The sequence below is a fragment of the Malaya genurostris genome, chromosome 2 (genome assembly GCF_030247185.1).
Source record: "Malaya genurostris strain Urasoe2022 chromosome 2, Malgen_1.1, whole genome shotgun sequence".
Classification (NCBI taxonomy): domain Eukaryota; kingdom Metazoa; phylum Arthropoda; class Insecta; order Diptera; family Culicidae; genus Malaya; species Malaya genurostris.
The window spans coordinates 112702464-112723902 of NC_080571.1; the positions used below are offsets into that span (position 1 = coordinate 112702464).

At 37.2% G+C, this 21439-nt stretch overlaps 2 protein-coding genes across 7 annotated transcripts in view; one reads left to right on the top strand and one right to left on the bottom strand.

The window, feature by feature from the left end:
- Positions 1 to 21439, bottom strand: part of LOC131427964 (flotillin-2) — a 475383-nt gene that overhangs the window by 434263 nt on the left and 19681 nt on the right. The gene's annotated exons all lie outside the window — the stretch shown is intronic.
- Positions 4286 to 21299, top strand: LOC131427956 (glucose dehydrogenase [FAD, quinone]-like). The gene is made up of 3 exons (XM_058591559.1): positions 4286 to 5111; positions 5275 to 5505; positions 19108 to 21299. Exons 1-3 carry the CDS (start codon positions 4958 to 4960, stop codon positions 20598 to 20600), a joined length of 1878 nt encoding a protein of 625 aa, XP_058447542.1. The 5' UTR covers positions 4286 to 4957; the 3' UTR covers positions 20601 to 21299.

Here is a 21439-nt window from a genome sequence, read left to right on the forward strand (position 1 = left end):
AGGCCAGAATTTTCTTCAGACAGCCCTGAACACAGCTAATTCGTTTGGAACGAATATTGAAGGAAAACCAGCACGAATAAGAGATCAGAGTTTTTTTTATCACGACAACGATTGGTCTCGTGTTGTGGTCTCGACTTATTTGAATCGGTGGATCGGTCCAAATGGACGCTGTTTCTGTAATAAACTTTACTTTTCTTCAAATTGCCGGAAAGGAAAGCAATTGTAATTTTTAACCAACGATACTACTATTTCATGCTTTTCATCGAATGGGTTTATTTAGGTTTAATCATAGAAGATTCGAATCGACATAAAAAAACGCAATTGAAGTACCGACAACAAACATCCAGTGATTGTGTACCTTGAAGCCTTCTTACTTCTCTGAAATTCGCAGATGAACTCATAAAACATTTTAAACATATATCCAAAGTTCAGATGGCTCCAAACCAGAGCGATAGACAGAACACGATTTTCGAAACCAGGGTAAGTTAGCTGAATTTTTTAATATTATTTTTGAAAACGTAATTCTTTTCTCGAGTACGGTTTTTAAAATACTCGAAAGTGTTGACTTTGGAGAGCTAGTTAGTACGCAGATTGTATTCATACGAACAGTTCGATGTATATCAATATTAGTGCGAATTTCGTTGTTGCCAAACAAATTTGAAATAATTTAGGCAAAATAACACATGGGCTGAAAAGTCCCGGGCCTACCAAAGATTACACGATTTTTGTCGTGAATACGACTTACTTTACTATGGGGTGCCTTTTCAAAATTTACCCTCTGAGAGAGTGATAAATTTTTGATCGTGAATATCTCTTGTTGTATCTAACGAATCAACATAATTTTTGCTACATGCCATCGGAAATATGATCACAATTTTATGATAAAATTTTCAGTTGTGTGACATAATCTCAAATAGTTCAAAATTAAACTTTTCTGAAATATTTGGTATAAACGAGTATCAAAGAGGATAATTCATAAGGCGCGTTTGCCTTTATCGTATTTTGAAAGCTCATAGCTCAGTGATCTGTGGAAGGATTTATATAATCTAACTACCAATAGAATCGAAATTTTTTAAACTTAACCGTATACGAGGTCTGTTCAAAAAGTTCCCGGAATTTTTTAATTGCGCGCGTCTGGAGAGTCCGGTGGTCAAAATTTTTTTTTATTGTGTTGGTACATATGTCCCTAATGTATGGTGAAATTTTCAGCTGTATTCATTGTTTACATTCTGTCTTGTAGCGGCTGGTGTAGACGTGTTTTTTTGAGCTCGGCGATTTTTGTTAGTTTAAACAATGGAAGAATTGAAGAGTCAAAGAATTTGTATTAAGTTTTGCGTGAAAAATGAAATAAAGTGTAACCAAGTGTGCGAAATGTTACAGAGAGCCTACGGTGAGTCTGCTATGAAAAAAACAAGTGTTTACGAGTGGTATAAGCGTTTCCAAGATGGCCGCGAAGACGTTGAAGACGACGAACGCTCCGATCGACCCAGCACGTCAATAGTCGATGAAAATGTGGGAAAAGTGGAAAAATGATTATGGATGATCGCCGAATCACTATTAGAGAAGTTGCTGATGAAGTTGGCATATCAGTTGGCTCATGCCATCATATTTTTTCAAATGTTTTGCGAAAAATGTTCCAGAGTTCGTAGAGAACTACACAATTTGACCCTTCTGAATGCTAGAAACGAATCCCTACAGCATGTTGATAGTTTCTTTCAATAAATTATGCAAATCCGAAATGAAATAATCGACATTAAAATTTTTTATGCGGCTATTTTTATAGCCGTTAGGACCGTCCATTAGTGAAAAAGCTAAAAGCGAAATCACATAAAAAGAAAGGTCCTAACAAAAATTGAATCAGTTTGGATTCTATCGCCAATGCGAGCAGATGTATTTTGTGCCGTTTGCAAAGCTAGTTTCGCTTCCGACAAGAGCGATTACGTCACAGCTGCCAGTCATTTGCATTGGTGCAAAAGCAACGGTGGAGAGCATTACACGAAATCAGCCGTTCTAATGGCTCTAAAAGTTTTCTAAAGAACTATTAGGATTTCTTGCTCGCAAATCGAAGGAAAATATCCTCAGTTTAGTGCAAATCTAGAACTGTTTGATTTGATTTTTGCTCTTTTCGCTGTGTGAAATTCACAGTAATCTAGATCAAGTGAAGCCTTCTTCGTTGTTGCGAAAAATGTGGAAAAGGGAAATGCTTGCATAATTCATACAATTGATCAACTAATTGATATTCGGAAGTGTTAAGGAACATGTCAGTTGTTTTCGTATTCACGACATCCAGTTATGTCTCTGACATTACCCACCCGCCTTTTTAAGTTCAAAGTTAACTTTATTCATCAACATAATCTCCATTAAGAGCAACGCAATCATTCCAACGCCGTTCTAACATTTCAATACCACTTTTGAAAACGATTCATCTTTTGCCTTAGAATATGCATCAGTTCCAGCGATAACCTCTTCATTTTTGAGAAAGCTCTCATCGGCGGGATCTGCGAATAGCTGGTAGTCGCTGGGAGCCAAATCTAATACGGCGAATACGGTGGATGTGGGATCAATTCGATATTCAATTCACGTAGTTTTGCCATTGTTTTGATTGACTTCTGACACGATGCGTTGTTTTGATGGAACGAAATTGTTTTCTTTGCCATATGCGGTCGTTTCTTTGCAATTTCAGCCTTCAAGCGCTCCAATAACGCTATATAATAATCACTGTTAATGGTATTTACTTTTTCAAGATAGTCGATTAATATTAAATCACGCACATCCCAAAATACCGAGACCATAGCCTTTCCAGCCGACTGCTGTGCTTTCTGGTGCTTTGGACGAGGTTCACCAGTCCACTTAGATGACGATCGTTTTGATTCCGGAGTGAAGTGATGAATCCATGTTTCATCCATTGTCACATATCGACGCGAAAATTACGGTTTGTTATGTTTAAACATGGTCAAACACTGTTCAGAATTATCAACACGCTTTCGTTTTTGGTCAACAGTGAGCAAACGCGGCACCCACTTTGTACAGAGCTTTCACATAGTCAAATGCAATGCTCATGCAATATAAAGCCATCATGTTCTTTTGATATCTTTATGATGTCAGCAAACTCGTGCAACTTCACTTTTCGATCATTCAAAAAGATTTTGTGGATTTTTTAATGTTTTCTAGTGTTGCCGCCTCATTGGGACGTCCACTGCGTTCTGCATCATTCATTGTTGTTTCGGAGTCTCAAAAACACTTTTCAAGCTATTGCTTCGCTTGAACGGTATTTTTTCCCATCAAGAAGCAGTGTAAAAGTAAAACAAAAAATTGTTTTTGATCCATTGTTCTGAAAATAACAAAAGTAGCGTCACTCTTAGCACAATAATTCACAAACTAATGAATAGCATATCATGAAATTTTTTAAATTTTTTAAGTTTTACCTGAAAAAGGTAACTGCAAGAAAACTAGCGCCATCTATGTGTTAGGCCCGGGACTTTTCAGCCCATGTGTTAGCTTATGTCACGCTCAAGTTATTTCTATCCTATTAATCTTTTCTATTAATCTTACCGATGCCACATATTTCGCGTTAGACAAAAAGTTCGTTTGAACTATTGCATTTCCATTTGGGTGCTCAATTTGCTATTTGATGAGGTTAAATAGAACCGTTTTTAGGTTTCAGCGTGGTTTGCGTTTAGACAGTCGTTTTCCTCTGCCTTCATGAATACTATCTTTTTCCGAATTCTTCTATAAATAGACATATATTTCAAGGTTATTTTTGTCCTTCCGAAGTGATTCAACACAACACAGAAACTCAATTTTCATTAATATCAAAAAGGTTTGCTACTCAGCATCGTAGGCACCTTGAGAGTACTTCCTAGCTCGAAATAAATTAAACATCATGAACGCGAGCTTATAATCTTCTTCATTCGGCCATTCAGAATGTCATCACAACACCATGACAATGAACTCAAGAGACAAACTTCTGTCACAACGAAGAGAATAAAAGAGAAGTGTTGGAACTACTGGTAGCAGACTGTTGACATCAATCCGAAATAAAACTTTCACAAATGGACCAGAAAAGTGATGCGTAGTAGGAGAAAGATATGAGTCGCGAGGCGCCACAAACAATGCATACGATAGTCATGGTGAGGTGGAGCTTAAAAACCGTTTGATACTCAAAAATAGTTCACTTTTGCGTTCTGCTCAGCTCCGTTGATTTTACTATAAACATTACGAATCAGCACTTAAGACTGCATTTCTTCTTACGGCTGACTGTACAAATATCAAATATTTACATTGAATTTCAATCTGTTATACGTCCAAATGGCACGCGAACGGCACTGAAGAAGATCAAATAATCTCGATCTGCAACACCTTTTTCGTATTCCCACAGTCATCCCGATGGATATGAGAATTCATTAGAACATCTTCGCGTACTCACATTTCCTTGCTAAAACGTTTTTTTTTTCTTCTGTTCTTTGTTTGTACTCCAAGTGGTTACGCTTTCCTCCGTTTCCAGTTTTCCGGACGATCGATCACTCGTCAGGCCCATCCATCATCCAAACGAGGCGTAGCGTTACGGCTTGTGTGATCTTGTCGAAACTAAAGACGCGCCACCATACAAAGCACACTGTACATGGTAGTACCAGGGGAGGATCAACACGCGACCGAGCCCCGCACTCGGTGGCCAACGATGCTAATTTTCAAGTTCATGGGTATGTGACGGCTAGCGACCACTGTTGGTTTGGACCTCGGCCTCGTCCGCACAGTTTAGTCTTAATCGAGACATCAGGTGGAACGGCAGAGATTTGTGATCGGCCGAAGACCTTTGGAGACGCTGGCGTGCGCGCGTGAATAGAATGCTGCCTATCTCAAAAGTGTCGGTAACGAGCGAAAAAGATTAATCACAACAATCGATATTCCAATTCTGTCCCAGCGGAAACGGTGATTCATCGGACGGAGCGTGCACGCGATGACGATTTCGGTGAAATTTTGGGCATTGACTTTAGTGTTCGCAACCGTTCACATTGGCACAGGAGATGCATTTTTCTTCTTTCTCAAACCGTTAGCCGACTTGGGCCGATACTACGACGAGAAATACAACTTTGTGCAACCTACTTATAGCAGTAAGGCGACAGTTATATTTTGTTTCCTTTTTAGCAGTCGGTTCAAGTGAAATTTTTCAACGTTTTACGCCGTGTGCTAAATAGCCATCTAATTTATTCAAGTCGGTATGCTTACTATGGTTTGTTTATTTGTTTTTTTTTTCTGTTTGATGCGAAATTGAAGATCCACCAGCTAGAGAGATTCCAGAGTATGACTTTATTATTGTTGGCGCTGGTCCCGCTGGATGTGTTCTGGCAAATCGGTTGTCCGAGAACGCGAGGTGGAAGGTGCTACTGCTCGAAGCCGGACCGGCCGAGAACGATCTGAACAATATTCCTGTGCTGACTACTTTCGTGCAAAATTCTCACTACAACTGGGCCGATGTTGCCGAAGCTCAGAATGGTTCATGCTGGGGTGAGTTCCTATTTCTTTATATACCTTAATCATAATATATCCTGCCGATTGAACTACCTATGTGGTCTAAGCAAAGCAAAGCTACATCCCAATACGGACATTGCCCTCCTATTTTAACAGACCTCGCACCCTATCCGTAAGTGTACAGTACAATCAGATGTGTCCTAGCGGTACCAAATCGGATAAAGAGACCCAGTGTAATCTCACGTATCTGTCGCGATTGACTGATAGAAAATAATCAAGTTGGGCGAGTGGGTGGGATTTGACGGTGCGTGATTGTAATATAAGAGCTCAATTGTGACACTAAAAATAGAACTACAGCTCTAGAAAGCGTTCGAAGATATGTTCAATTGGATTACCTTCTGACATGTACGTCATCATATCCAGAGTAATTCAGTTGACAGAGTGTTTCCACGGATTGCAGGTTCGTCACCTAGCGTTTAGTTCATAACGACTTTGTGTCGATTTATTTTGAGTTTTGTACAAAAATTAGGTTCTGTTTTAACTTTTTATCAAAGTAAACGAGAGAAAAAATCTAGGAAGGAAATTTCGAAGAAATGGAAACTTGTGAAAAGAATCACCAGAGGCTTACAGCAATGTACATTAGAGAATTAGTTAGTAACGAGGAAAATAAATCCTACTAGCTTAGAGGTTTTGGAGATAGTGAATTCTATATGTCCATTGAATTTTAACTTGGAATCCAGAAGAACACCTAGGTCCTTAACAGATAATGCGCGTTCAAGAAGAGTTTGTGAAATATTATAGTCGAACTTGAATACAGACTTTTTGCGACTAAAAGAGATGACGGAGCTTTTGGAGGCATTGAAAACCATTTTGTTGATGTTACACCAATTAGTTAAATTATCCAATTGTTCTTGTAGGAACTCTAAGTCAGCTGCAGATCTGATTAAATGAAATATTATAAAGTCATCGGCGAACAATAGTTTCATACACTTGATCGAAAAATTTAGATCGTTGAGATACAATAAAAATATAGACAGTCCAAGGTGATTTCCTTGGGGAACTCCAGAGGTAACAGCAACTGGTGAGGTTGTACAGTCTCCTATCATTTCACGATGATATGATCAAGGCCAATTTCAAAATTATCCGTTAAATCCCAGACTACTTAACTTGGAGATCATTATGTGATGATCGAAAAATCGGTGAATATATGAAGACTCTACTTGTAGTCGTGTTAGTAAAGAACGTATGATGAAGGAAGTGTAGATTACTAAATTTGAGGAAGTTGAAGGCTTTGGCATGGATCCATGCTGAGTCTCAGATATGTAGTCAGGGCAATTAGGCATTATAAAATCCAGAACAATAATTTCAAACAGCTTCGATACAGCGCACACAGCAGCAACTTAAAGGTAGTTGGATACTATACCTTTGTTCACATAGGGTTTTTTCCATATTTCAGGGAAAATTCTAGAACGAACGTTTTAACTTTTTCTTCAGATGAAAGTTTTAACTTTTTCTTCTTCCTTTATTTTCTTGTCCAACTTCGCTTCGTAAGTCTGTCGTGCAAATTTTGCTTTAAGAATGCGATTTTTATCACACACAAAATTTGTGACCATATTTTCGAAGAATAGCATTCCATTTATTACGTTCTTTGCATTATTGAACGTGTTTCCACTGAGACGATATCTTCCATCAGACATCAATATCTTTGAGTGCGAAAATCTTCTTTCGATTTCCGCGTAAAAATGGGGAAACTCAATCACATATATCGAAAAGTTTTTGTAATTCCTGGTAACAGCTCTGCTGATATATCAATTTATACCACTCGAGATCGGAGAGCATAAAATCGAAATTTATTCCACTGTAAAAACATTTGCTAGAACCACCTTCTCGTAAATTTTGGTTCTATCAAGGTGAAAATTCACCAATTCAGCCAGCTCGACCAATTGCTGTGACGTTCGCCAACCCTTAATTTTTTGGTGTTTCATAAAGCTCACAAGCATCAAAAATTTGTAAAGGACTTAGTTCTCAAACAAATGATTCACGAATGTAAAATGATGTTTTTTTAAATTCGCGCGAAATCCGCGTCACCGCATAAAAATCTGAGCAGAAACCGCGCCAGATCTGCAAAAATCGCGAAATCCGCGCGACCCTAACAACCCTGAACTTACTACTGACAAAATGAAAAAGCAATAACATATCACAATTCAACGAACTACTTTTGAGAAACAGATTAGAATCCGTGGGTTACATTTTTTTACGAAAATTCTCAATGGTATCACTAGCAGTGCATTTTTTTTACGGCGGTATGACAAATCGTGTAAAAACTGTACCATAATAGTTCCGAACCAAATTCAATATGGCGTCATGCACTTCATTGTACACTAACTAGACAAATTGATTGATTTATATTTTTTTTTAAGCCAACCCACTAAATAACCAAAACTTTACTTCGCCAATTCCGCATGTTACAATTAGTGACAAATTGGACCTTTCCATTGACGCGAAAAAATATTTTCGCAATAATGCCAGTATAACAATTTAATTCACAAAAACATGGCAAATTAGTAAACGCTCCACAATTTTTGTCGAATTTATTTTATCAGAATCGGTTTATTCTTTTCTGCTGAACGGTTTTCGATCTTTCCATCAAGTTCGAGGATCAAATTGCTGACACTTTCGGTTCAGGAATTACAATCGTATAAGTGACGTAATCGAAAAGTCGCACTTTTCCATACGATTTCTATTTTTTCTGACGTACGCGTTGAAGTACGCTTTTGTCAATTACCTGAATCTATCTAAACGAACACGAACCAACTTACCTAAAATTGGGTCAATGATTAGCTCAATGAAAAAAAATATTCCGATAAGACTGACAAGAGACCACTAGAGGCGATGAGCAGCAGTTTTTTAAAGGCATTTTGTATTCGCTTGTACTTATCAACCCAGAGCTCTGAAACCAGAACTCTGACTCAGATAAGATTCAGCTGTGATCGATGATACCGACTGTATTTGATTTAAATCCTTTTGAACCGATATTTCCGGGGCCTTCAGTATTAGGAATGGGAATCGAATGTCATGAACAGATCTTCGATTGTTAGAACTAAAACAATGCGGTGAACATTGTTTTACATCTCGCCTATTTTTTGTATTGTCATTTATATAGTCATTTGCACACTTACTCTCTACAATACGTCATTTTGGAATCAATACTCGGATCCAAATAAAATTCAATTTCTAAAAATGTTGCAATTTCAAATTTGAAATATGTTTAAAACAGAAAACTCCACACGAACCAACAAAATTGTTCAAAAACCTTACAAAAGTGGTATCTCGCTTTTAACGTTCCCTGTTATAAATTCATACATTTATCACCCGGTGTTATCTTTTTATGAAAGTTCACTTTGAACTGTTGAAGGACGTGGTGGTTTGATTACCCAACATTTTTTTTAGGATCCTTACGAGGGTTTCCGAAGCTTAGGTGTTAACAGAATCGATATGGTTTTCATACGTTACCAACCTCTGGAGCTTATTCGGTCCGCATAGTTCTAGAACTAGAACTACTACCTTGATCAAAAAGTTTCCGAAATTTATTCAGATAATTAAAATTACAAAATTATTCAATAAATCGATATTGTCCCTTTCAAAGTACTCCCCATCGACCGTAACACACTTATGCCAGCGCTTGATCTAATCCTCGAAACATTTTTTATATTCAGTTTTAGGTATGGCCTTCAGAGCCATCTGCGATTTTTCCATAATCACGTCTCGGGTGCTGAAAAGCGTTCCACGGAGCGGTTTCTTGAGTCGACCGAAAAAGTCTTGAACGGATCTGAAAACAATGTCCAACTCCTCTGCCATATCTCTAATAGTCAATTCTTTGATTTTGTTTATGTTTTCGTCGGTTTTCGATGTCGATGGCCTTCTGTTTCTCTCATGATCATTCTCAGACACACGGCCACTTCCGGAATGTTCGTGCCACTGATAAACGACTGTTTTCTTCAGAGTATCGTTGCCGAAACATTCTTCCAATATTTGCAAAGACGTCGGACCATCGAAACCGTTTTTAATGCAAAATTTGATGCAAAAATAAATTCCATTTTGAAAATTGTGCAAATTGAAGACATGCACAATCTCAGATGTACTCAATATAGTGTAACTTTTACAAATGTCCAGGTTGATAGAATATCAATGACAGATGTGGCAACTTAAAAAAATCTAATCGGATGACTGAGAACGCCACACGGTGGTGATTCCGGGAACTCTTTGATCAAGGTAGTATATACGAACGATTTGGCTTGGTTATGTACTAACCTAGTACACTATCATTTTGGATATGCAAATATTCAATCAAAGTCATTCAAAGCAACCACGAACTCTCTTCTATTTATACCATTGCACGAAAAAAGTATAATTGAAAACTTTATTATGTCAAAAACTGAATTAACCGTTATACCACTTATATTTCGTTTACTGTTTGATTAACAAAATTCTACTAGCGAAAAAGTCATGTTTCACAGACATATTTCATAGCATTTTATAGTGATCGGCGTCGCAATGGTTGTTTGGAAAGTTTAATACTAGCGAAAATGCTACACTAGGACACTTACTATGCATAGCCATGTAATTTCATGAAGGTTCACAACACAATTTGTTCTGTATGCGAGACTTGTAGACATTAAAGTATTTTTATTACAGTTTCCTTGTCCCTTGCCCTAATTCATAATCAAAGCATCTTTTTAGTGTTTCCGTTGACCCACCAAGCGTTACGCATTTTGTCAGTTCGAGTCATAAAATGTGACAAAAGCTAGCATCAGATAGAACATAACATAATCTCTTGATTGCCATCACTGATACCATCTTGAGTGGTGTTCAAAACAATTCTCATTCACATTTATTAGCTCATCTGATTATATGCAGGAACTTTGATATGTGTAGCTAGCATCATCCAGTACGATTTTTCTTCGTTGTGCTCTTGGTAATATTGAATTTGACTGTTTTTGAGAAAGAGAAAGTTTAATTTATTTCTTTTTTAAAGAAAAGTATCGATTTGTGGGGTTTAGATAATAGTAAAAGGGTCGTAAACGCACAGAGCAATATGAAGAAATTTACATAATATGTAAATCAATAGCAAATTTGGAATAAAGAGTAGTTATATCGAAAACTTGATTGATAACATATGTTTACAAAACATTTTTATCTGTGTGTGCAACGTTCATAAAGTAAAGTGAGGATAATAAATTCCAATGCGAAACTTGATTTTCTCTTTTAACAGAAATAGTAAGGACTGCACAGAAAAATTGCATTGTCTGTGCTATGATCCTCTTGACACTAAGAATCCTTCCAGCTTGAAGATCTAACATACGACAGCTGGCTAGGAACCACAGAACCAGACGTTCTTAAAATACTTTTCGTCTTCAAAATGCGAAATTCATTTTTTGGTTCCGATTATAGAGGTTTTACTCTTAAGGCCATTCGTCTCCATAAAATGATTGTATAAATGAAACTCATCGCCGATCACTACAAAGAATCTAACTTAGAAGTTTATCTTTCATACTAAATTGCTACCCCTCTTCGGTTTAGCGAGCAAAAATAAAAACTGTCCTCAATGCACCTAGTGGTCTAATAACGCCTTTCTCTTTCATCGAGATAGTCTCATTAAAATATGTTTTGCTTTTTTATTGAGATAATTTCTGACACTAATTTGGGTTTATTTTTGACACAGATTGAGATTGATTCGGGTAGTTCACAAATTCACGTCACTTATTCGGCAACATTTCTCAGGCCAAGTGTACAACGTGATCATAATTATACGGTTTTGGAAAATTATATCTCCAACACTTCAAGTGTCAACCTATGATCTTCGAAATCGATCCACAGCTCAAACGAGCCAAAAACTATTGATATCAGATAATCCATATATAAGCGGGTAATAAGTTTTGACGTTTACGTCACTTGAGTATTTTGGCCACTCTGATATATTCTAACCCGTCGCTCATATCTTTGGTTAAACAATGGAATAAAATTTCTAATTCTAATACGCGATGTAATTCATTTTCATTACATCCAAAAATATGTACACCGGTCCAAAACATATTAGAGTGACCCAAATATCTCCGTTGCCTTACATATCCTACATCACTATTGATATAAATGTATCTAACCTATGTAGAACACTAACGCAGAACTAAACGAAATCATCTTAATGCTAATTCCAGAACTTTGCCGACATTACCGAATGCAGTATTACAATTTCTTGATTTTAATCCTAGAACGTTCTCGAGACCTTTTCTATACGTAAACGCTCTTCGGGATAAATTTCCACCCCAGAATTGAAATATGTCCAGAATTACTAAATTTGTATGTATTTACAAATAAACGGTACACATTCATTCGAAAATCTATCACAAAAAAACCTCTATGATAATATTTGATTTTGGTAAATTTTTCTATGAAATAGAAGTTTTTTAGTAAACAAGTCCCTAAATATGTCAAAATTCCCTGTTTACCTTAATTTTGTTATAACTCGAACATTTCACATCCGATTTTGAAAATTTTTGTAGCTTTGTAATCGTTTTGAAATTTGTTTTTTATGAATGATAAATGTTTTCCTAACCAGGTAAAAAGTGTATTCATTCCGATATACTTATGAGCAACAAATGTGAGGTTGATCTATTGTATATTACTTGTAAAGGAAGGTGTTCGGTTGCCGGCACCCCACCGTAACTTTTGACAGAAAGCTGATAGCAGTCATTCCGACAAATGTCATGTGTGTGTAATAGCAGCACGTTCTTTTTGTGCCGAATTTTGAAGCAAACAGACGCTTGTACTTTTTGCTACGTTCAAAACAAATTTTAATTACGTAAAAATCAACACGAAAGTTTTTTCTGACTTGTTTATTGTATCACAAATTGAAGAGCACCAATCGGAACGTGGATTGAATATTTATGAGGTGAAATCGATTTATTTCGTGATTTAATACCGGATGCTACCAAAATTTCGCAACCAAAGATTTGTTTTGTCATTTTAAAAATGTCTACCGATTTCGGTTACCGGCACCCTAAGGTGGTTACCGATACCCCATTTTTTGACAATTCGTGAAAAAATTGTTAGTATTTATTTTTGTTTCGATTATAGAGTTTTCAACCTTAAGGTCATTCGCCTCTTCGAACCAGAAAAACTTTCTGACCCTATGTGCGGGGTTGGGAATCGAACCCAGGCGGGCTGCGTGAAAGGTATCGACTTACCCATCCCGCTATACCCGTCCCCAAATTGCTAGTAATATGCAGGCTGCTGTCGAGACAAAGCAAACCAAAGTTTTGAAAAAACGTGGAAGACCGGCCAAATCAACACCAAAGACGCCACAATCCAAATCATCGACCAAGAAAGCCAAGGTAAAGTCACCATTAGACAATAAAGACTTTTGTCCAAAACGCTTCTAAATAGAAAAAATTCTGCTTTTTCTTTGAACAACTGCATTCTTTACTTATATTTATCTATTTTTAGTGAAATTTATTGGGGTGCCGGTAACCGAACACCTTTTTTAAAACGGCCAAAATTTATCGCTTTACTAAATTGATAATAATTTTGTTTCTATCGAATGAATCAACTTAGTTTCTTAATTAGTTGTTAGCTAAGGATTTTAGCTTTCCATTGATGTATAGAGGTCCGCATAATGTGCACTAGTCAGAAGATATGCACCCTTATTCTGAATAACGACGTATCGTTTTTTCGATCGTATTTCATTCGTATTCCCAATAACGCTAGCAAAATCAAAGGTAGCTAGGATTCGACCGAATTATATTCGATCGAAAAACCAATACGTCGTTATTCAGAATAAGGGCGATGAGCTTAAAATAAAAGGGTGCCGGTAACCGAACACTTTCCCCTCCAAAAAATAGGAAGGTGGGCAGCAGAAAATTATAAATCACGTGTTACAAACTATTAAACATTGTTGTTGCATGGTATAAAAATTGTAACATATTCCAGTACAACGAATGCGATTTGTCTCTTTTGTTCGTGAAGTAGTGCGGGGGTAGAAATCTACCCCATTGTACACCACTTTGAATAGACGATAAGTTGAATTCTAATTCTACATAGAACTTTGAACGGTTTGTTTTTTTGATTGTCGTATTGTTTATGTTCGATATTTTATTTCATCAGAAAAAAACAACACTTAAAATATAAGAAAGTTTACACCTCTATGTGAATATCAAGCCCAATTAGTTTTGACATTTCTAATTCTGATGATTGCTAAACGCAAACTATTAAACAATATTGAACCTTTTCCGTCAACGTTGCTGACAAACTTCACCTATGACTAATAGTGTGTATAATTTAACACAAGATAAAAGAGAAAACTTTTCTTTTTCAATTATCATTATGACTAATTCTAAGCGAGTGCTGAATGCTTCAGCATTCCTCTTCAAAAAGAATGTTGACATGAATGTTGGTTTATTGGCGGCTATTCAAAAAAAAGAAGGTCTATAAACTTCTCTGTATTCTTTTTTCACACACTAGAATTCAAAGCGAAATGGTGTTCTTATTTTTATGATAATCGATTCCTGTTATAATGCTGAACTTTGGCTCTGTTGAATAGTTGGATTTTATCAATGCTGCAAACCATAGAAAAATTCTGCAGTCGTTTCAACACCCAAGATTTCGACACTCGGTTTCTCGATATTCAAATTTGACTAACAGATGCCAGAAATTGATGTTTGAAACTGTTTCTAAATCAAAGATGGTTCCTTCCAGTATATCGTCATACTTTTCAAATCCGTACGATAGAGGTATTTTATGCGTGGAAACAACGCTTTCGTGTATCTATTCGTCGAATTCGTTCCGAAAATACTAATATTGTGATGATTTTCAAAGAATATCGGGAAATCAAAAGACGCCATCTTGGATTTTGGTACGACTTCGTTTCACAACAAGCTGCATAAAAAATCTATCTACTATTAGTTCACTATTTCACATTGTCGATCACACTCCAAAAAATACCGATTACATTTCCGGTACAAACTTCAAATGACATAAACCTATTTTACGAGCCGATGCGATTTTATAATCCTGCGTGTACTTGGCAACTCTGAAAATCAGAAATATTAGTGAGACATAAGCTCACAAATCGTCTCTCAATGAAATTGAATAGTTGATATGCGCTCAGCACTCATCTACTGATTGCTTCGCATCACAATGTTTTTACGATCCATCAGTTTATTAACAATTTCACTAATCGCTCAGTGATGCCCATGAAGTCGATTAGTGAGTGAGTTGAACTCATTGATGATGAAGTGCAAAAACGATGATTGCCAGCTTTGCGCATGATTCGTTTTTACATGCTTTGAGTTGTAAATTGAATTAAATTGTGATTGTGCATTTATCGAGACGCACATTTACAGAATTTTTTCGTATTGTCTAGTCAAGTCGGATCGGTCAGATCATATAGAAATTTTCCGTACAATTTCAGCTAGTCCCAATCAGTAACGAAGTAGTAACCAAGGTGGTCGCACAAGATCAAGCTTAGAGTACTACACGTAGAGAAATGGAGCTTATTCAATACTAGCTGAATGACCCGGCGTTGCTCGAAAATGTTTCGGGAAGATAAGACCGAAAAAAAGTTGTCCTGCTTAGTGAAATACTGCGATTGTAGTGAAACATACCTTAGACCAGATCTCACACTAATCATATCCTCGTCAAACAGGGTCAGTTTTATGTTTTTATGTTTTTCGTAAAATTTGATCAGTTTCACCGTACACTTCCCATATTTGGGACACTTGCTATACTCCCTCTCCATTAAAATAATCTTAAAATCTCCTTTGATATACAAGTAGTATCTGTGTTTGTCTAGAAGAATCGTTTCACGTCGAATAATTTTTTTATTGAGCTTCCCTTTTTTAGTGAACTTACTACAGCTCTCCTCCATGATTACCCTTATAACCACCTCTGTGCTCTTCAAAAAGTATTGATTCTCACCTTTGGTACATGCGCCAAACTTGGTGACGGTTTGTTTGGTTGTTTCGTAGTTATGCTGAGACTTTCATACACTCGCGTTCATAGGCATATAAAGATTATTGTTCCTTAGTTCTTTGAATTTCCCGGCTAAATAGAACCAGATGTTTTGAAATTATTCTAAAACTTCTGCGTTGCATTCATATTAACAATAGCAATACTATCTAGCACGACCTTCAAATTCTTGCTTATTTTACAAAAAAATGGAAGATGAAAATTGATTTTCAAGACCCCCTTTTCCTAGTATGAATCCTTCCCCCGCTCTTGTTTGTAGATAAATAAGAAAATTTTACAATAAACACCCCCTTTTAGAAGCGATTGCTATGAAATCCACCCTTTTGAATACCTCTGCAATGAATATCTAATCTCATAATTTACTGAGTTGTTATGGAACTTTGCTGATATATACAAATAATTTGACTTCCAGTTTTTTTATTAGCGACACTTGCTAACCTTTTGACTTGTTTTGGAGTTATGGTCGATTATATTAACTATTTGAGCTTTGCACCCCCATTGAATGAAACCCTTACTTTATCCACCCCCTTTAAAATGCTCTTAGGATCATCTGAAGTGCAAATAATATCTAACATATACTTAGCAAGAAGTATCGTTTTACAAAAAATTCTATCAACTTCACATTCCTTTTTAAGAGGTACTCATTATATCCACCCCCCACAAATACCCCTAAAAGTTTTTCAAAATGTATGTATGGTCTTCAAAAAGTATCGATTCTCTTCAAAGTAGATAAATTTCGACATTGACTCTCCCCCAAAAATGTCCTAATGATCATTTCTGAAGAGCAAGAAGTATCTGTTTGAAATCCGTATAGTAGTTCCGGAGTTATGCCGTTAAAAACATTAAACCCCCCTTTTCAAAGGCACTTGCTACATCCACCCTCCATAAAACCATATCTACGGTATGCAAAATGTTTCTATGGTCTGAAAAAGTATCGATTCTCGTCAAATTATATAAACATTTTATGACACCCCTCCCCCTGATAAGGACTTTTGCAACGCTCTTCCTCCTATAAAAATACCTTTATGACCATTTCTAAAGAGCAATAAGTATCTGAGCTACGTTTGATAGCAATTATTACTAAACTAAGTTTGATCACAAATATTACACTCTCTTTTAAGAGGCCCTTACTACATCCACCCCCCTTACAATCATATCTAAGTAGCGCCAAAAGTACCTATGGTCTTCAAAAAGTATCGATTCTCGTCAAATTAGATAAATTTTTTCATGACCTCTTCCTGTTAAGCATACTTGCTACACACTTTCCCCCAAAAAGTCTTTATGATTTTCTATGAAGAGCAAGAAGTATCTGTGCCAAGTTTAATAGCAATTCGTAGAGCAGTTCCGGAGTTATGTTGTTACAAACATTAAACCCCCTTTTATAAAGGCACTTGCTACATCCCCTCCCCATATAATCATACACAGATAAAAATATTTACATCTAATTTCATGCACATATTTGGAGCAGGAAATTGAATATAAAATTACTCCTCAGATCTTTTCAATTTACTTGAACAGCAAAACTAAGCGTAGATTAAAATAACATGTTGTAGAATTCATTGGAAAATCAAGGCATTCTAATTTACTTTTACATCAGTGATTGTCATTATTTTTTTCCGTGTATCTAAGGTATGCAAAATTTTTCTATGGTCTTCAGAAAGTATCGATTCAGGTCTAATAAGAAAAAAATTCCATAAACCATACCCCCCCCCCTGTTAAGGACACTTGCTACGTTCCCCCCTCCCATTAAAATGCCCTTATGACCATCTCTGAAGAGCAAGAAGTATCTGTATCAAGTTTGGTAGCAATCCATTCAATAGTTCCAGAGTTTTGCCGTTTTAGACATTACACCCCCCCTTTTTAAAGGCACTTGCTATATCCACTCCCCTTATAGTAATATACAAGGTATGCAAAATGTTTCTATGGTCATCAAAACGTATCGATTCTTGTCAAATTATATGAATTTTTCCAAAACCCTCCTTGTTAATGACACTTGCTACGCTCCCTCCCCAATAAAAATAGCCTTATGACCATTTCTGAAGCGCAAGAAGTACCTGTGCCTTGTTTGGTGGCAGTAGTTCTGGAGTTATGCCGTTACAAACATACAAACTTACATCCTTTTTGCCTTTCTCATATAGAAAGGTTATGCAATCACTGTGAAAACCGACTTTTGAACCGAGGCCCGGAGGGCCGAGTGTCATATACAGAGCTTAAAATTGTCACGCATTCTAAATGAAAGAAACAATTCGAACAACCTCATTTTCAATATTTTTCTGTCTCATTCGTAAAAGACCGACACCAGAACAAACGAAGAGAGACGAAGCATTTTCGTTTCTCATTGAAAAAATGAGAGAGTATAATTGACAACGTCACTCTTTGCTCTATGACAAGACGGAACCAAACTAACGTCTTCAGGGAGCATCAGCAGAATTTCAATTCTCATTTTTCCATCGATGTATTGAAAATCTGTGACGCTATATAAATAAATAGTGACTGAAAAATGACAAATCGAAGTAATTACATCCTAGAACCTCTTTGGAAACCAATACTACTACAAATTCGAGCACCAACAGGTAAAAGTTATTGTGAAACCTTTTTCTATCATTTTCGGTTCTCACAGCTTCGGTTGAATATCGACTCTGCATACTATGGGATTTTCACTTAAAACTGCAAATGACTAAAAGGGCAAATGAAAGAAAAAACACAATTTTGAAACTACTCTCCCGTTTATGTCATTGACTGGACATGGATTTCGTTCTCATAGTTTGCAAGCGAATATGAGTTAACTTCTCGTCATTTTCGTCTATTTTGAGTCAATGAAAATGACTTTTATTAGCTCTGGTCATATACCATTCGACTCAGTTTGTCGAGTACGCAAAATGTCTGTGTGTGTCTGTTTGTGTGTGTGTGTGTGTGTGTGTGTGTGTGTGTTTTTTTTTACTATTCTCGGAGATGGCTGAACCGATTTTCACAAACTTAGATTCAAATGAAAGGTCATGTGGTCCCATCCAAAATTCCTGAATATTATTCGGATCCGACCTCCGGTTCCGGAATTATGGGGTAAAGTGTGTTAAAAATTTTATACCATCACTGAAAAGGGCGAAAACCCGTAAAAAGAATACTAAATCGACCTCAAATCTTCTCCAATTGATAGTTTTTATCAGTAGACGGTCAAACAAACCGATTTCGGTTATTCTATTAAGAATCGAAGAAAATTATTTTGAAGAATACCACAGTTTTATATATGATAGTATGATTGATATGAGAAAAGCATCATTACACCACTAAGTGGATTGAAACAGGTTTTTATATGATAGATTTGAAACAAACAAACTCTTAGAAAAATCAAATATCTAGTTTTGTAGTTTCAAGCAACAATATTTGCTATAATTAATCCACATTTTCTTTTGTTACTATTTCAATAAAATGAATCGTTGCGTGGAAACAAAATTTAGTTACTTTTACCATGCTGGGTATGGTACTGTATGTATTGCATTGGTTTTATTGAGATACATTTGCTATTTTAGGAAAACTTCGGTTTGGTCTTTTATAATGCTTCAATGACTGTAATTCAGAAAAAAAAAATCATCAAATATTTTCTTTAAATTTTCGCAGGCATGATCGATCAACGATGCAGTATCCCACACGGGAAAGGCCTCGGCGGGTCCACGCTTATAAACTACATGATGTATACCAGAGGAAACCCGGCAGACTTCGACCGTTGGGCTGCGATGGGTAATCCAGGTTGGTCGTACGATGAGGTGTTTCCATATTTTCTTAAAACCGAACGAGCTACTTTGCGGGGACTGGAAAACTCTAAATATCACAATTACGACGGTATGATCAGCGTGGAGTTTCCTCCGTTCCGGACGAATCTGGCGCAAACGTTCGTCAAAGGTGCCCGAGAAGTCGGCCACAAAAAGATCGATTACAATGGAAAATCTCAGCTGGGTGTGTCGTATGTGCAGACAAACACCATCAACGGCATGAGACAATCGGCGTACCGAGCCTTGATCGAGCCTATTCTGGCGACCAGACCGAATCTGCATGTGAAAGCAAACAGCAGGGTGACAAAGATTCTTATAGATCCCAACAGTAAAATGGCCTACGGTGTGACGTATTCGAAAAATTTTCGAAACTACGACGTACATGTCACGAAAGAGGTTATCGTTGCGGCCGGAAGTATCAACACACCACAGCTATTGATGTTATCGGGAGTGGGGCCTGCAGAACACCTGAAAAATATTAAAGTTCCAGTGGTTCAAGATCTTCCGGTTGGACAGAATCTAATTGATTCTGTAGTATTTAACGGATTAACATTCGTATTGAATGAAACGGGACATTCCCTATTATTTGACAGCCGGTTTCAACTTCACTCGATAGCTGATTATTTCCACGGACAAGGACCACTAACGGTTCCGGGAGGAGTGGAAGCAATTGATTTCCTGCAGACCAGTCGGGCGCAGCAACCGGGAGTACCCGATATAGCCATAGTGTTTTCAACCGGATCCTTGGTTACTGATGGTGGACTCGGCCTGCGAAATGGAAAACGGATAAAGCAAAGCCTGTACAATAAAGTGTATGCCCCGTTGGAAACACTGAAAAACGACCAGTGGACTGCGAGTGTTGTGTTGCTACATCCAAAGTCTAGGGGATTCATCAATTTGCGTAATGCGAATCCTTACAACAGCCCGAAAATTTACACTAATTATCTATCCGAAGAAGATGACGTCGAAACTTTACTGGAAGGGATCAAAGAAGCTGTTCGCATCTCGAAAACGCCAGCAATGAAACGTTATGACGCAAGAGTTCTCGGGATTCCTGTGCCCAATTGTGCACAGTTCGAGCTCACCGACGACTCCTACTGGCGTTGTGCCATCAGAACGTTGTCTAGTACCGCATATCAGCAGCTGGGAACAAGTAAAATGGGACCACCGGGGGATCCGAGTGCTGTGGTGTCGCCGGAGCTGCAAGTGCATGGCATTTCGAATCTCCGGGTAGCTGACGTTGGAGTGGTTCCGACAACAATTTCCGGTCAGTCGGCCGCACTCGGATACATGATTGGTGAGAAAGCAGCCGACTTGATCAAGCAAACCTGGACACGATAAGGCACCAATGGTACTTCATCGGTTATCAGTGTTCGGTTAGACTGAAATGAACAATTGTGTAGTTTAAGTAAATATTAAATATCCTAGCTTTTTACGCTAGTATACCTTGCATGTTCTACGTGACAAATTCTACAAATAAGTGATTTACATCTATAATAATGCTCTATTTGAACTGCAGCATATTTATCATCTGAATAAAAAACTGGTAAGAAGCAGTTATAATTTATTCAAATCTAGAAGGGTTTTCATCCGTATAAACCGAAATCCTACTTCATCCTGTGGTGTGATTGCAAGTAGGAGTCTCTGTCGGACAGACACGCTGACGCACACCACTCTAATGTTGCAGTATTTTCCTTCGCTTCGTGTCTCTACGAAAGCAAAACGCTTTCAATGTTTTTCTTCCCTGCAGGCTGAATTAATTTAGTCTAGATTACTCCCTCCTGCTGAACCCGTTTTTTGATGATTTCCTTCAGTTTTCAGCACCACGTATCATATGGTCCAGTCCAGTACCGCAGTTTAAAGGGCTGTTTAACCACTCGAGTACAACAGTGATTTGTGTACCGTCGGGCGAAGTTCATTAAACTGATGCGGGGTTCTTCTTTCGAGGGTCGCCCTTTGACGGTGCTTCAAGCATCAAACGAGACACAAGTGAATGTGTCCAGTCTAATAACTGGATCGAAATCGAATACCTCGAATACTGTTTTTCTATGATATTTAGTTTCAAATATTAAATAATTTCGTACGGTCACCACGAACTAACGAAAATTTTGAACTAATCAATAAACTATCAAGTAGATTCACCCTCACTCAACAAAATGAACTATTGTACAAATTCTTGT